The 17,200-nt window shown below is 38.6% G+C and overlaps 1 protein-coding gene across 7 annotated transcripts in view; it reads right to left on the bottom strand.

The window, feature by feature from the left end:
• The window catches only part of st3gal3b (ST3 beta-galactoside alpha-2,3-sialyltransferase 3b), a 70,723-nt gene extending 54,772 nt beyond the window's left edge, over window positions 1-15,951 (bottom strand). For 2 of the 7 annotated variants that reach the window (XM_057333191.1, XM_057333192.1), the window contains exons 1-2: window positions 4,917-5,133; window positions 1,693-1,840 (exon numbers count right to left, since the gene is read on the bottom strand). In XM_057333191.1, coding sequence (XP_057189174.1) covers window positions 1,693-1,801 — 109 coding nt within the window. In that variant the 5' untranslated portion in view covers window positions 1,802-1,840; window positions 4,917-5,133. Of the gene's footprint in view, window positions 1-1,692; window positions 1,841-2,931; window positions 2,952-3,013; window positions 3,255-3,314; window positions 3,389-4,916; window positions 5,136-15,888 lie in introns of those variants that run through there. The other 5 variants (XM_057333187.1, XM_057333186.1, XM_057333189.1 and 2 more) reach the window with 5 other exon arrangements.
• Between the last annotated feature and the right edge of the window lie 1,249 nt (window positions 15,952-17,200).

Raw genomic sequence — 17,200 nt, 5'->3', positions numbered from 1 at the left:
AGCTAATTAAATAGTACTGTAAATATGAATACAGTATGCCAGAAGGTTACTGTAAATTCTACAGGAAACTTCTTACAGTTTATGTAATTGTTTTACCCGTAATTGTAATCCCAATTAGTTTTTCGATGCTTTCCTGTGGCTCAGTGGTTAGAGCATGGCGCTAACAACGCCAAGGTCATGGGTTCGAATTGATTTCAGGAGAGCAATTTAGGACCCGAGTGGAATTTTGTCATTTCCCTGTGCATTTTTATTAAAACTGTACCGTTTTTCTTTACAGTGAATTAGATATGTCAAAATATATCATCCATTCTTACATCAATAACATCAGCAAACGTACGTGTATTACATCAGAGCATAATTTTCTATGGACAATGAGAAATTACTTAATAAAGTGCATGAATAATGAAATTATTAAATACAGACATACATGCAGAAATGAAGCGATAAAATAAACAAGTAAGTTTGACGTGCAGCCATTCCAACTGAAATCTGCTCAGAGCAGGGTTCGAACCGGCGATCAGTCTAATTTTGCACGAAAGTCTGACGCCCTACAGGTGTCCTATACACCATGACGTCTCATTTGCGTAACTAGAGCACTCATGGCGAGTGAGAAGATACTTTTTTTATTTATTTCTGTTTTATTTCTGTTGTTTCATTTAATGATTAATTTGTTTGTTTATTGGTACATTTATTAATTTAAACTTAAGTCATTTTCAGGACATCAGTAAATCCACTTTATGCAGAGCGGAAAGTGTGCCTCACTCTCAAGTGCTTTGTGCTGCCATGTTGCTTTTTTTGGTGCCGTTGCCATGGTGAATCGTAATATCGGAGCTCCATTGATGATGGCTTTTTAAAGTCGTGGTGCACGCGCTTAACCCAGGGTAAGCCTACCCAGAGTAAATTGAACTAACTCAAATCAGCTGTTCTGAAACCAAAAACTCAAAGTTTCTCATTTCTAAGTAAACCAACTCTGAGTTCAAGGTTTAACCTAGAGTTGGTTGAACCTCCTTATTGAAACAGGCCCCTGGTGTCTTTGCGAGTGCACACTCATGTCAGAATGATCATAATCAACACATCTTTGTTTAATGGCGTAATTTTTCATTTCAGGCCAATGCCGATATTTAATTTAAAAGCCAATATCGGCCGATACTATCTGCGTGCCGATAATATCATGCATCCCTAATGACATCACTGATATGTTAATTAGCATCTGACATCATTCAGCGCCACAGTTTCACAAAATCCTTGCGAAAACACTGATGACCTAAAGTCTCATTTTCATAAACATTTATTAAACCAGACTTGAACAACTCGCACCTCCGAATCTTTCTACATCAGAAATATCCTTAAAACCCTTGTTTTTTTAAATGCTTAATGGCCCAAATGGTCAAACAAAACCTAAATTATTCCCTTAGATCAAACTGTGACAAAATGTGAGCTCTGTGAAAGCTGTGATGCAAATCCTGTGCAACACGAAACAACACTATCACATCGAGACGTGATCAGTCCTAAAGCAGCATTAAAGCAAGCAAGTGGACTTTCAAGCTTAATAATTTAACTGACACAGGGTTTAACAAACAAACTATGGCAGACATACATATTGACAGACCAAAAGGCATCAGTGTACAGAGAGGTCACAAACCGACTCATGTTAACAAGTAGATGGTAATACAAGGCCTCAGAACTACTCACGTGGCTTCTGGCCCCATACATGCAAATGGAGCTTCCCAGAAGAGTAGTAGATGAACCCCAAGACCAGCATGGGACACAGGACGAACAGTAGTTTGTGTGTAGGCTTCATGATCCTTAATCATTCACATGGTACCGTGTTTTAAATCACCTAGGAACAGAACAGAAAGATCCACAGAAACTGAATCACATGTTCACAGCATGTGGTTAAGCAGACAGGCTCTTATTATTGGAGTACAGCTGAGCCTGGCATTTAAGTTTATATTGAAAATATTTAAATATACTTAATACAAAGCATTAGACAGTATTTAAATAATATTTACTTGTATGGCATGGAAAATGCAACACACCATTCAAGTCTTTTGGTCTAAACCAATATTCACCACGTAAAACCAAAAGCAAGGCACTTAAAAAAAGATTATATAAAAAGATTAAGGAACGGAGAGAATGAGGAAGAATTAAATCATCCACCCAGCTAAAACCATCATACTCTCAATAATGTCAAATTAATTTTAAATACTAACAGCAAAAGACAATACTTGCATAAATAATAACACTATATTCATAATACATACAAATAATGTTATAAGAACACCGCAGCATATGCTGCATATCAAGACAGTAGCCAGTTGATGTCTTTGAGCAGACAATAATAAATATTCATTCTAATGTTAAAGACAAGTTAAAATCAGCTCAAATTACAGTTTTACAGCTTTCAAGGAACACATCAAATTTGCATACATATGATGACAAATAGACATACATATGAAACATACATAATACAGTGGTCCAAAAAGATACATGGTGTATACCAGTGTATACATTTCATAGCAGTACACAACAAAAAATGAAACCAAGTGGCATCCGCAAACAAATTATGCCAGACCTTTTCCCAGACGTACCTCCCTTATTCTAGCCATTTCAGCAATTACTTTTCCCCAGCTACTCCCCTGGTCATTTACGATGTTAATGTACAAAAGTCTAGCATAAAGGATGTGATACTACTTGCATCTGAAACGTTTATGAGATTTTTTGCTAACTTGCTATGTCGTGAAAATAACAAGTCTTGGATTTCTTTGCTTTACATGAATTATAACGCACATAAAATACACAACATCAGGTACCATACTTTTAAGACATGTTTCAATACTTTTGTCTATTAATAACATACGTAAAGGCTTAATGTTATGTGTCATCTTAAAACAAGTACGATAATTTCATTCTGCTGTATATAGCACATACCTTGTACTAGAGCTGCACGATTAACCCTTAAAAAAATCGCGATCTCATTAATGAAAACCAACGATTCTCGTGTCTAACTTACCTCGGACTAAAATCATAACGCTTCAATATGTGCTGGTGCTGCCGCAGAAGCAGAGATAGCATTGTTATCATAAGGTATCTAACGACGTCACAAACAGTCTTTTCAACCACACACTATCCTTATTTCTGAGTCCAATGATCACAGAAGTATTGGGATTAAAGCAGAGAGTTGCCAACTCACACGCATGAGACGCGTTTACAAGCTCCTACACTGCCCAAATTAATCTCACACCAAACAACAGACCAACATATAAAATAATTACGCCTGACAACAAAACTGCTCTTATGAGTGTCTTTCTTACATTGTTCTAAATATGCTTCACATCTTAACTAGACAGGTTTGAAACGAAACTATCGATTGCAGACAGTTTGTAGCGCTGACAAATCCGAGTGCGCGTTTAAATCCGTCATTGCGGTAAAACACGTCATCAGAGTGTGTGGCGCTTATCACTGTATTTACGCTAATAGAGAAGCTGAGCTATTAGAGCTTTTCATCAAGTTGCCAAAGTTATTTTAAACTGTTTAAAGGTGAGAATACTGCGTTGTTATGTTTATCAGTAGTGTCTTTCTTTAAAGACCCCTTCAAGCAGTCTGTAGATATTAGGCAAGACCTTTAATTGCAAGTGTCACCTTATGCATTTTTTACTGAGAAATATTTCATATACACGTTACTTCAATGCATTAATACTTTTTAGGAAGTTAAACTTTTACATGTAAAGTAAAAAAAACACTTTAGTTTACTTATGGAATTTGTGGTTAAAAATTTCTCACTATAACTACTGTAGGGTAACCATAAAATATGTAATCATTTTGAAGCAAAGCCCTACGTATTACATACCTAAATATTTTTTTTTGTCAGAACCTCTAGTAAATGATGTATTACTTTTAGTCATCATTCAGAATCGTAAAAGAATCGCAATCTCTATTTGAAACAAAAGAATCGGGATTCTCAATTTATCCAGAATCGTGCAGCTCTACCTTATACTACAATAGTCTATTCTTAATTTTTACTTGTACATATTTACATACACACATAGCTTTACTCTCTAATCTTTATCTTATGTTTATTGTATTGTATTTCTTAATTAAATCATCTGTGTACTGTATTCTATTGTGTTATGGTCTCTGTGTACTGTTGTTGCAGTTTCTGTGTTCTGGATGCTCCTGTCACCAAAACAAATTCCTTTTATGTGCAAACATACTTGGCAATAAAGCTCTTTCTGATTCTGATACACACCCATTTGATGGTCATTCCTCCGCTGTATCTAGCTATTCAGATCCTTAAATCCCAACCGAACTGCACCAACAGGTAACGTTACAGATGAGCAGTCAATGTTTAAACTATCCGCAAGTAACGTTATGCAGTCAAACTGTTGTCTGATAATGTCATCGCGATATCCCGATGCTGGATGTTTGCATTTCCCAGCCTGAGAGCGCAAACAAGCTAACGGTTGACCCTCACTTCACACAGGCAAACTGACGGGCAGCCTTCTAGATACTCAACCAAACAAACCGCGTACATTTCGACGCATCAGACCACATAAGCACAACAGGTTTATACAGACCTGACTAAACATTTAAAGCAGATTATAAGTAAAACGCTGTGGGACGACATGGGCTCACGGGCCTAAGTTAAAGCATAGCAGACCATTTGCGCTCATTCAGCTAGCCAGATATACATAAACAGTCCAGACGGCTTGGAAACTCATTCACAAACACACACTTCTACGTGAATGCCTTTAAAGCCTACGTACATGCGTATATTAGATGGTCAGATGGTTTATACACAGTCTAGTTAACGTTAGTTTGTCAAGCGCAGAATTAACTGAAGCTCTGAGGTAACGTGAAACAACCAATCTGTACAACGCACATAAACGTCTATTTTTTTCTTGATTTCGCATTACCTGTCTCCGTCAGTCGTTAAAACCCTCGGGCTAACATGTTATCGATCGCACTCTTCTTTACCCCCGCCTTCGTCCATGCCTTTACGATAAAAATTGCGAGGACACTTTATCAGCTCCTCACAGCCGCGACGCTGAAGCTGTGCGTTGGTTTATTATGGAATCACCCTCCCCTTTCTCCAACTGGAAGATTTTTTGAGTGGGGGCTCTACAGACTGTAGTGCTTTGCGGCGGTGTCTTAAATTCTAGTGAGATCACTATCTAGACGAAACTGGAACGTGCGTTGAAGCGTATGAAAATCGCGTTTTGCGCGTTGGAACGTAAGACGTGTGAATTTGTTGTGTTCATATTGCCCCAAATGAGTTCTATACTGTAGTTAGAATGTTTCATAGGTTTTTAACTACTTTCTCAAATATGCAGCCTTCTCTGAGATGACTCGTTTTATTATGCAGCAAATTCCGTGGAGGGCGTTTGACACAATGTTAAGTGCTTTTGGATTTATAGTGTTCAAGGAAAATTCGTCGCAATGAATGCATCTTTTCATGTCAGTTTTGTCTTTCTGTTGTTCACGTGGCAGTCTATTGCATTGAATTGTGGACACATGATTGGTTAGCTCTTTATGTAGCAAAAGCATTTTAGTGAATCCATTGTTAGGAGTTTCCCTAAGGGCATGTGGGAAGATTTTTTTTAATAAAGGCTTAAAGAGATAGTTCACCCAAAAATACAAAACCAGCATTGGCTTTGGCTCTTTGTTCGGTGTAAGCCATAAGATGTTTTAAAGGGGGCAGTTGTGGCCTAATGGTTAGAGAGTCGGACTCATGACCAGAAGGTTGCCGGTTCGATTCCCAGGGCCGGCGGGTAACAACTGAGGTTCCCTTGAGCAAGGCACCTTACCCCTACTTGCTCCCCGGGCGCTGTAGTGATAGCTGCCCACTGCTCCGAGGGTACGTGTGTTCACTACTCTCTGGATGGGTTAAATGCAGAGGTCACATTTCGTTGCCTTGTACTTGTACATGTGCAATGACAATAAATTGAATCCAAAATCCAAAGATGTTTTAAACATGTCTTAGTGTTTTTGTGTCCATGCATTGAAAGTCAATGGAGGCCCATCATGCTGTTTGTTTACTAGCGTTCTTCAAAATATTTTCTTTTGTGTTCTGCAGAAGTCATATGTTTAGAATAACATGAGGGAAAATAATAAAAGATTTGTAATTTTTGTGTGAACTATCCCTTTAACATTTGACAAAAAGACAATATCACAGATAACCTCAAATCTACCATCAGATATTGACCATCATGTAGGATGTTAAAGCGGCAACGAGTAACTTTTGCTTACTGTTGCCCCACGTGGTTGATAAGCGGAATTGTCTGTATGCAGTGTCGTAAAAACTGTCGCAAAGAATTCCCGCCGGCAGCTCAATACACGTGAGTTTTGTAATATTCAAGTGTTGAATATAAATGTATAACTGTGATATGTGTGTAATTCCTGTATATGGGCAATAGGGGGCAATGGTAAATATGAGGGTTGATGGGTAAGCAAGGAAATAGGGTACGAATGGAAAAACGTAAAAGAACGCATGTTGAAAGCTGATCTGTGAGTTTGTCATATTTTCTCGTCAAAATAATACATGGTGTCAGAGTAAATCGCGAAAATGGAGGCTACCGGAGTACCAGCACCGCGAATGGATTGGGAATCACAGAATCTTCCCGATGCATGGAGAAAGTTCAAGCAGCACGTGGAACTGATGTTCTCGGGGCCGTTTCGCCGCAAAGAGGAGACGGAGAAATGCAGCTACCTACTTCTATGGGTCGAGAGAAGGAGAGAAAGGACGGGATGTCTACAACACTTGGACCCTCACCGATGATGAAGCCAAGTTGCTTAAAACTTACTACGACAAATTTGAAGCTTACGTAGTACCAAAGGCGAATCCTATTTTTGCTAGATATAAGTTCAACGAGAAAACGCAGTGTGCAACGGAAACGTTTGATCAGTTCGTCACCGAGCTCAGACTGCTCGTTAAAGACTGTGGCTACACCAATCCAGAGGAGATGGTGAGAGACCGTGTCGTTTTCGGCATCCATTCTCCACGCGTTCGAGAAAAATTACTCAATCACGGTGCTGAGTTAACCCTAGAGACAAAGCAATTGACATCGCCAGATCGCATGAAGTCGCGCAGGCGCATATGAGAAGTATGGCCACTGGTAGCACAAATGCAAATCAGGAGCACCAAGTGCACACAATAGGAAAGCATGCGAAAATGCGTCACAGCTATCAGAAAACCGCAAAAACAAACAGTGTGCATATAGCCCAGCCAACATTGGTATGTGGGCCCCATGTGGGTTATATCTGGGCGACATGGGCTCCACATGGGCATGGGATAAAAAAGGGCAAAATATATGGGCCCCATGTGGGATTACAAATGTGGGTCCCATATAGGTTTGCCCTTATGGGACCTTTATGGGCTGCATGTGGGCACACGGATTTATGATTAAAATACATATTATGCCTTTAAACTCCTTTAAATGCGTACATTTGTATGTGGGCCATATGGGTTTTATCTGGGCGATATGGGCTCCACATGGGCATAGGTTTAAGATGGACAAAACATATGGGCCCCGTGTGGGATACCAATATGCGTCCCACATAACTTTGCCCATATGAGACCTTCATGGGCTCCAAGTGGGCATATGATTTCATGCTTAAAATACATTATGCGTTTGAACTTTTTAAAGTTCTTATATTTGGTTGATAATCATTTTAAACATACAAATATCTCAGATATTTAGGCTGATTTTGTTATGTATTTAATGCAAATGGAGTTTCTGGAATATTTTTGTTAATTCATTCAATAGGCCTGTATCAGTATTCACTGTCCTAACTGTATGAAAATCAACCACGATAGATAAATGCAGAAATCCAGGTCAATTTACATGAGTCTCACAAGCGACGTTCTTGCTCAATGTGACAGATACTTTCGACTTTGTACTTAGCTGTGCAGACCGACCGGCTCACGTCACACTACCGCGAGATCGATCAGGAAGCACTTGCCTAGAAAGGATGTCGCGGTATCTGATGTCATAACCTGATTGCTTTGCGCAGGTGATGCAGTCGAGCACACCCCTGACCAAGAACACTTTGTTCCGCTTGACAAAGTAGTTCTCCTGAGTTTTGGTAGATTTTTCTTATATCACATAATTAAATATTGTTTTGTTGAAAATGTTTAATGTTTAAATGACAGCTATGATTTAAATCAAATAAATAAATCAAACTACAGAGGAGTTTCTTTATCGGCGGAAGGATATCTTTGGCAGAGCAGTGGCACGCTGGCAACTCCACCGAGCAGCAAGTTTATCGAGTCGGGACTGGAAAAATCAAAAATAAGAAGGTAAAATTCATATTTCCTTAAGCGTGTTTTTGTTAACCGTGTTATCAAGCACCGGGAACCCTGTTTTGACCGTCATTTTCCTTTGCATTTTGTACGCCTGCGTGTACCTGCCATTTTTCCACCTGAGGTAAAATTGAATTGACTTTACCACAGCCTTTGACGAGTGACACTAATTTACGATATTTAACCATTTAATGCCATTCTTTTTTATTCCTCAGACGTCTAAAGCTCAAAAGGCTGATGTCAGAAACGATGTAACGTTAGGACATGGATTGTAATCTGTTCTGAGACCAGATTTATGCAGCCCGCGCTGTTGTCTGCAGCCTGTGTAGTGCTAGAATGCTAGTTCCCATTACATTTTAAATACGTTAATGTGTTCTTCAAGAACCTTGTTTTTTACTGACAATGTACATCATATAACACGGATTTGTTGTATTTGCTTTGTTTGCGTGATTTGCAAAAGATTCCATCAATATGTTTATGGACATCACATAACAGTGGAATCCGATCATAAACCCTTGGAAGCGATCATCAGAAAGCCACTGGCCGCCGCACCACCAAGACTGCAAAGGATGATATGGCAGTTACAAAAGTACAGCTTAATCATTGTACACCTTCCTGGGAAAAACATCCCAGTGGCTGACACGCTGTCAAGAAAGTCGAAGCCCGACACAGACCACAGTCTCACTGAGGAGATGGATGTGCAAGTACACACTGTTCTCAGCGCTCTCACTGTCAGTGATGCGAAGCTGAGCAACATTCGGAATGAAACAGACAGAGACATCCAAATGTCCACACTGAGGAGAGTGATCAAAGAAGGATGGCCTGCTGAAAGAAGGAGATGCCCTACAGCCCTTTTGGAATACTGGAATCACCGAGATGAGTTATCGGAGATGGGCGGTATGGTCTTCAAGGGAGAAAAGATCGTAATCCCCATGCAGTTGCGAGAAGAGATGCTTAAATGCATTCATGCTGGCCACATGGGAATTGAAAAATCCAAACAATGTGCTAGAGACATTCTATTCTGGCCTGGTATGTCCGAACAGATAGCCAGCATGGTCGAAAAGTGCGCCATCTGTCTTGAACGCCGTATGTCAAATGCAAAAGAGCCACTCATTTCTCATCCCATACCAAGCCGGCCATGGCAAACTGTTGGCACTGATCTATTCACTTGGAATGGTGATGACTACATAGTGGTGGTAGATTACTACAGCCGTTATTTTGACTCGGAGAAGCTCAAGAGCACCACATCTGCTGCAGTGTTCCTGAAACGGAAAAAAGCATTTGCAGCACATGGTATTCCTGAAAAGGTTTTCTCGGACAATGGACCTCAATACAGCTCAAAAGAGTTTGAAAACTTTGCGCGTATTTGGGACTTTGTGCATGTCATGAGCAGCCCACATTACCCACAGAGCAATGGGCTCAGTGAGAAGACAGTACAGATTGCCAAATCCCTAATGGACAAAGCAAAAGCGGACCAGAAAGACCCATAAATCAGCCTGTTGGAGTACAGGAATACTCCAGTAGATGGTTTCAAATCACCTGCCCAACTATTGATGTGCAGACGATTACGCTCCATTTTACCAACAACCAGCCAGCAGTTGAAACCTGAAGCTGTCAGTGGAAATGATGTTAAGGCAAGGCGTGAGCAAAAGCAACTGTATCAAGGAAAGTACTACAACAGATGTGCAAAGCCACTCACACCACTACGAGCAGGGGATCAGGTTAGAATTCAGGAATCGGGTAGATGGAAGCCTGCTATCTCGCCGTAAATCTGTAATAAAACATCAATAAGCGCACCTAATCTAAATGACACATAGTCATTTGATGCATGGTTATCGACTTCATTGGCTAAATGCTGTAACTCTCTAGCTAATTGTGCGCCCGCCATAGTTACTTAACGTTATACACGAAGCAAAGGATAACGTATAAATAAATAAATGTAAAAAATAAAAGGAAATGATAAATAAAATAATCTAAAAAAAATAAATAAATAAATAATTAAAAATAATTAAAAAATGAACACAAAAAATAAATCAATTTAAAAAATGAAAAAAACTTAAAGCTAAGATCAATAATAGCTAAAACGAATTATTTTGTTTTATAAAACCATTCATTCCTTTATTTATTTTCATATTATTACATTTATTCGTTTATATATTTATTTATTTATACATTTATTTATTTATAATTTTTGCAGGTTTAGTCCTCCATATGTGAAAAGCGCTATATAAATAGAATTGAATTGGATTGAATTTACGCAGAGCACTGTATATACATAGATGTCAAAACTGTGTATTGAAATGATACCCTGATAACACAAATATAAAACTTTCAAAAAACTAGTAACAATAAAAGGTAAAACAAAAAATAAAACTATAAAGCCAATAAAGTGCAAAAGATCGTGCACAGTGTTTATAAAGTGTGAAGTTCTTCATGTCTTTTGCTGACACTCTTCTAAACCGACGTTAGAGGAAATCTCTCTCCAAGAATTCGCCGCCATCTGACAGTCTTTATAGTCCGCCGAAGAGGAGTCATACAGATGCGTGTATTTCCGAACCTCTTCAATCAGACGCTCAGTACTTGGTCGATGTCGATGCTCGCCATGTTGTTCTTTTGTGGACTCTGAACTTGCCGGAAGAAGATGCCAGAAATGCGTATAAGGAAGTACGATGGTGCCAAACCGACCAATCACAGCGCTTGCGGTCCGCGTTGAGTTGACGCGTTGTTACATTTTTGGAGAGGTGCGCGTCAGGCTACGGCGTAGGGTACGCGGCTCTGCGTTACGGCGTAGGTCCTACGCAGAACCATAAATTGGCCTTAAGTTTACTACGCAAACTGCTATCCAATCATAGCAGTAGAAGCGTTTACTTCTAAAGGTCAGTTTATGGTTCTGCGTAGGACCTACGCCGTAACCTACGGCGTAGCCTACGCAGAGCCGCGTACCCTGTGCGTACCCTACGCCGTAGCCTGACGCGCACCTCTCCAAAAATGTAACAATGCGTCAACTCAACGCGGACCCTACGCGGACCGCAAGCGCTGTGATTGGTCGGTTTGGCAGCATCGTACTTCCTTCTACGCATTTCCGGCATCTTCTTCTCTGGTGTCTTCTTCCGGCAAGTTCAGAGTCCACAAAAGAACAACATGGTGAGCATCGACATCGACCAAGTTACTGAGCATCTGATTGAAGAGGTTCGGAAATACACGCATCTGTATGACTCCTCTTCGGCGAACTATAAAGACTGTCAGATGGCGGCGAATTCTTGGAGAGAGATTTCCTCTAACGTCGGTTTGGCTTCCATTGTCGTTTGCAAACACTAGCATACACACACACAAAACATCGGCGAAGAAGAGCAAACCCATGAAAACACAAAGAGCCAACTAGCGTTTCGGCGGTGTAATTGCAGTATGACGCATACTCTCAACGCAGAACCATAAATGTTCACGACGGCGTCATCTACGTACGTAGGCTACGCCGTATGTTACGGCGTAGGTCCTACGCAGAACCATAAACTGACCTTTAAAGTCTTTAATGCGGCACGCCCATTAAAACGGAGCGTTTGTCGAGACGGCATCAAAACCCGGGTAGAAAATAGCCTATTACTTATTGATTTTGATGTTTTCGAATGTAAAAACCATGCGAACGTCATAAGTAGACCTCATACAACAGTATAAAACAATAAACAAGCCCAGTTCAGGACACCTTTAATAACAATGAATTATATAAATTTACTTCCCTAATAGGACAAACAATACACTTTTATCCAAACAACTTAAACTACTTTTAATGTATATTTAAAAATATGATAACACTGCATAGAAACAAGAGCTAAAGCTGGAAGGCTAATGGTTCAATCCACATAAAAACTGAGGGCTCTCATCATTCAGCCTTTGAGCAAAACAGTTTACACCAGTCTGCTCCACAGGGCTTGTCCCTATAAACACATTATAATTTTCTTTGGATAAAAGCATCAGCTAAATTACTATTTACACAAATAATAAACAAGTGTAACATGATATTTTGTGTTCTGGGTCAACAACACACTGTCCATTATAGCGTATTGCACATCTAACACACCGCCCCTGAGCCTTTTTTATGCTGAAATTGTGAAGAAGCAATAATACAAAAAATTAGCCAATTGTTAAGTATTGATGAGATGGGCAGTGACATCATCATTAATAATTTATTGTGTTTTTTCTATAAATGTCAACCATAACAAATACTACTAAGCAGTAAACATGTTGTTATTTGTAACAAATTATTGGTTAACTCAGTCACAGAAACTTGATGATGCAGAGGGCTTAGGAAGTATTTTGATGCTTTTCAATGCAATGCTTAATTATGGGTAGTAAAAAAGGCTGTCACTTTTGAAAAACAAAACACTTCCAAGAAAATGCTATGCATATACATTTACAATGTGGTTAACATATTCAGACTGTACCTTTTACAGTTTTCTCACACCGAGGCAGAACATGCAAAGACCCAGGTCTAGAGCTATGACTTGAAATGTGCTACCCAATGAGCCATCAAACTTGACACTGTTGTATGTTAGATTCACTGATAAGGGACCACTAAAAAGGCAACCTGTGAACATGAGAACAACAGTAAATATAGTGATCCTCTTTCCCAGAACTCTGTGTTCCTATATAAAGATAACTTAAGTCAGTAATGCAGTAGTAACTGAGCATGTCTAAGCAAGCAGAGTATGTGTGTTCTATAAATAAACCTTAAAAACATGTTTAAACTGACCTTTAAACACAGCTTTTCTTATGTGTATCATATATCAGGAGATGTTGGGGTAGTTTAGTTTACACAGTGCGACCCTGTAGGATTATATAAAAGGTTTCATGTTTCTCTCTCGTAACTTTTACCTCATGTCAGGTAGCCCGTATACTATAGCAGAATACCCAGGAGTTGTGGGACTCGTTGAGCAAGAGTTCCCAAAAGTCAAAATTAGCACGGAGCAAGATATCATCCGTTCCCTTTGTGTTCAAGCAAAGGAATGAATATTAATGATAAATGTCTTTGATACTGTGTTCTGTCGCATAATTCAGAATATCCATGTTTCAAATGTGTTTACACTTATTTTTTAAGCTATAGTGAGGACCAAATGTTTAAATACATCCTCAGAAATATATTAAAAAAAGACTTATGAGGACATATTAGGTGGTCCACATTAGTTGATAAATGTTGCCAGTGTGAGGGTTAGTTTATTGCATTAGTGTAACCATTTCGGTAGATGAAGGAGGCGAAGGTAATCCACAGTGATAATATATTTAATGAAAGCACTTCATACACATAAACAGAACTCGATAAGGGCAGTTTCAACACTTTAGACAAGACAAAGAACAAATGAAAAGGGCAGTGGCTAAATAGTGTACAAGTGATGACGATAACAACTAACATGTGCGAGTAAAACAAATGAGGTACAGGTAAGGGATCGTGGCAAAATTAAGTCCAATGGCAAAAACGGGGAAAACTAAATAAGGAAACAGACGTAAATGTGACAATTAGTCATCATTAATATAGTGAAACAAACCTGTGTGTGTTGATTATTTTCTTGCTGTATGACACACATCCTGTTACGACAAACAAGGGGTGTCAATAGATTCTATTCTACAGTATTACCCTGGGGCCTTCTGAAATATGAAACTCACTGTTCCCCCTGGTCTTGTATCAGTTAAACGCTAAACATTTGTTTATGCACTGGATAGGCTACTAACATTACGGTTGCTCCTTGGAATGCAGAACTTTCTATCAAAACTCAACAGCAGTTTCAACCTCGTGACTGTGATTTGTTACTTGTTATTTGTTGATAGAGTTATTTTCTCTTTAATCAAACTACTCTGTTTAAATTACACTGCCTTTATATTCTGCACCTGTTTTAGCCCCTGAAACCCTCTTACTATTAACTAAACGTTGCACAATGTACAGTATACAGTATATACTTTTAAACATAAAGGTGAAAATCCGCTCTTTATAGAACCATATCCAAAAATGGTTCTATATATTTTTTTGAAGTGTAGATTAAATTATATATCTTCTACTTAAAAAGAAACAGTATGTGAAGTAGAGTGCAATATATGCAACAATAAACATTTTAAAAAGTAGTAGGCAATGCGACATTGCAGGGTGCTCTGTTGAGAACTGCACATCGCACCATATGTAGTGGGTCATATACTGAGCCTATAGATACTTTGCATACTGTTCACAGTGTACATCTCACTGGTTCAGCATACTGTACATGTACGATACAGCATACACACCTACTTTGGACCAAAATGGCTATAAACATTCCATTCATAATTTGCATAACTACGGGAAATGAAAACATAGAAATACCTTCAAAAAAGCAAATACTGTTTGAAAACTCAAAGGATCATTACTCTTTTGGATTCACGTAATAAACATGCAAATAGGCACGTGAGTCTATGAACATATGGCTAAAAGATTCCACTGCCTTTTTTAGCTTGCAACATTATCCTCCTCAGTCCCACAGTCCTGAGACAAAAAAAATCACTCTGAATTGTTGTGTGAAAAAAATCTGTGATATTTTAGTCATTTTAAATAAAGGATTGAAAAATACTTTCACCGTGTCAGAGGTGTGGAACCTCTTTTCAGAGTACTGTCATTTCAATCAGCCCCTCCCACCCACATGACATTCTCTCTTATTTTAGGAGGTGTGTAACGTCACCCAGAACTTGGCCCATATTAGTCTTAGGAATGAGGATGTTAAACCACCATGTAAGTAAATAATGTAGTGCTCTGTGATTTCAATTCTTATTGGCAGGAGCAAGAATTGATGGATATTTATGATTTTCAAACATAAGTTTTGATTTTGTGATGACAGATGATAGTTAGTCTATAGCTTCATATTTTGATTTATTTAGGATGAACATTTAATTGATTCAAAATGTATTAAATAGAAAAACAAATAGACACCAAACTAGGAAATGTCTGGTTTAACCAGTTTGAAGGTGAAAGTGACATATTTTATAATCCAAAAATAATAATCAGAGGAGTTAAAAGGCGAGAGGAATTTTTACAAACCGCCCTTGCCTGCAGCAGTAATATTATGATATGTATATCTCATCGCCTGTGCATTACAATAAGAATCTAGAATAAAATTAGAATAAGAATAATTAATTTTCATTATTGTAACAAACAACAGTAAATATACAATTCAGGTGGTACCTTTGTTATTTTCACATAAAAATAGCTGTAAGATAAAATGTTAAAAATGGCATTAAGCAAACAGCACGCTTTTAGTACGCTGTCAAGCGAAGAGAACATAATAACCAGTGCTTCCTAAACAAATGTCTAAATGTGAGGTGTTAACATCTCTGCTTCACAACAACACTTTCTGTAGAGGTTTCAAAACTGCATTGTAATGCAGCAATCTACTAGTACTAAATGAAATTTATATACAATTGAAAGAACATCACGGTTATCATTAGCAAAACTATTTAAGCATAGCATGAACACTGCATGCTTTAAAAACATTTCCAAACCTACTGCACTTCTCATTGCATGCAAGTTTAATGCTGTAGTGAAACCTAAAAGTATTCATTCAAATGGTAAAACTCACGTGATTTGAACAGATGCCTTTCAGGTGCATCTGGAGTTTACCTCCTTCACAAATGCCTCCCCATCAACTACTGTGGCAGTGGAAGCAGGTGCCTGCTAGACTAGCTGATCACATGCTTGGGGTTAATTCCAATGGGCCCTGAGCCCTCCAGGGCTGTCATTACATGCTGCAGGTTGCTGGGCTCATGACAATAAACCGTGACTAAATAGACAACCCTTAGTCAAATATCATATTCTGGGATTGTTGTTTTTAAAGTGGTTGTGAGGATTACCTGTGTTGATTCACAGGGTGTACTATTACTGTTTGAATAAGCATAAGTTTATTGTGGCATGTGGCGGAGAGGGCCGTTTAAGTTCCTACAGCCCACCATCTGAACCCCATGTGATCGCCACAAGCCTGTTGAGCTGCTTTGCAGATTAAAAAGAATGAGAAGTGGATGTCAGTATTCGAAAGTCACAAAGGACCTGTCAGAATACCTATACAGACTAGCCCATAAAGTTGATCATTGTTTTACCCTCGTGTAACCGGTGGCTCGCGTATGACCGGCGACACCAGACTTAGTCTACTTTGCGTTGTGTTGTGGGAAACAGACAGGCATCAGTTCACTGGATCATTTAATCTCTTCCACTGAATGACATTACGAAAGGGAAGGAAACAGAAAACATACCTGATCGACAAAGAAACATACAAGCAGCCTCTCAGATTAAAAGGCCCTTATTGCGCTTCTATAAAACAAATGTGTTGTACATTCGTCACCATATAACAATATTTAGAAGTACACTTTGTATACCTGTTACACTCAGGCTGTTCCTAACATGACTGTCTCTTCTCAGCAATACAAAAGAAGAAATTTCTGTTTTTTAGTTTCAGTGCACACACAACCCTGCCCATCTCAGGAGGTTTTCTTCAACTCTCCACCGAGTTATGCGCTGAGAATTATTTGATGACCAAATTTCAGACTTCTGCACTGTAATCGCTAGGTAAAGAATCATTATTGAACTGTTGACAGCACAAATATTTACATCCCTACTCAAGTCAGTTCAACCTACCCTGTAAACCCAAATGCTCAAAGTAATTAAATATATAAAGTAGTGTACTTTATAACTTCATTTTCTAAAAAGTTACTGTAACATTTTCTTCATTTTGAGTTTTCTAAACTGATTATTTTGACTAATTTAGTAGTATTTGAAGAGTTTATAAAAGTATTTGAAGAGTTTGGTTCCAAAATGAGATAACTTTCAAAATTCATGTTTTTTTATTGTGCATTCCAATTAATATTAATCAAACTGCAGTTGGTTTGTTTGTTGCCATG

Source organism: Triplophysa rosa, linkage group LG5 (assembly GCF_024868665.1).
Source record: "Triplophysa rosa linkage group LG5, Trosa_1v2, whole genome shotgun sequence".
Classification (NCBI taxonomy): Eukaryota; Metazoa; Chordata; class Actinopteri; order Cypriniformes; family Nemacheilidae; genus Triplophysa; species Triplophysa rosa.
This window is presented reverse-complemented; position numbering and strand designations above follow the sequence as displayed.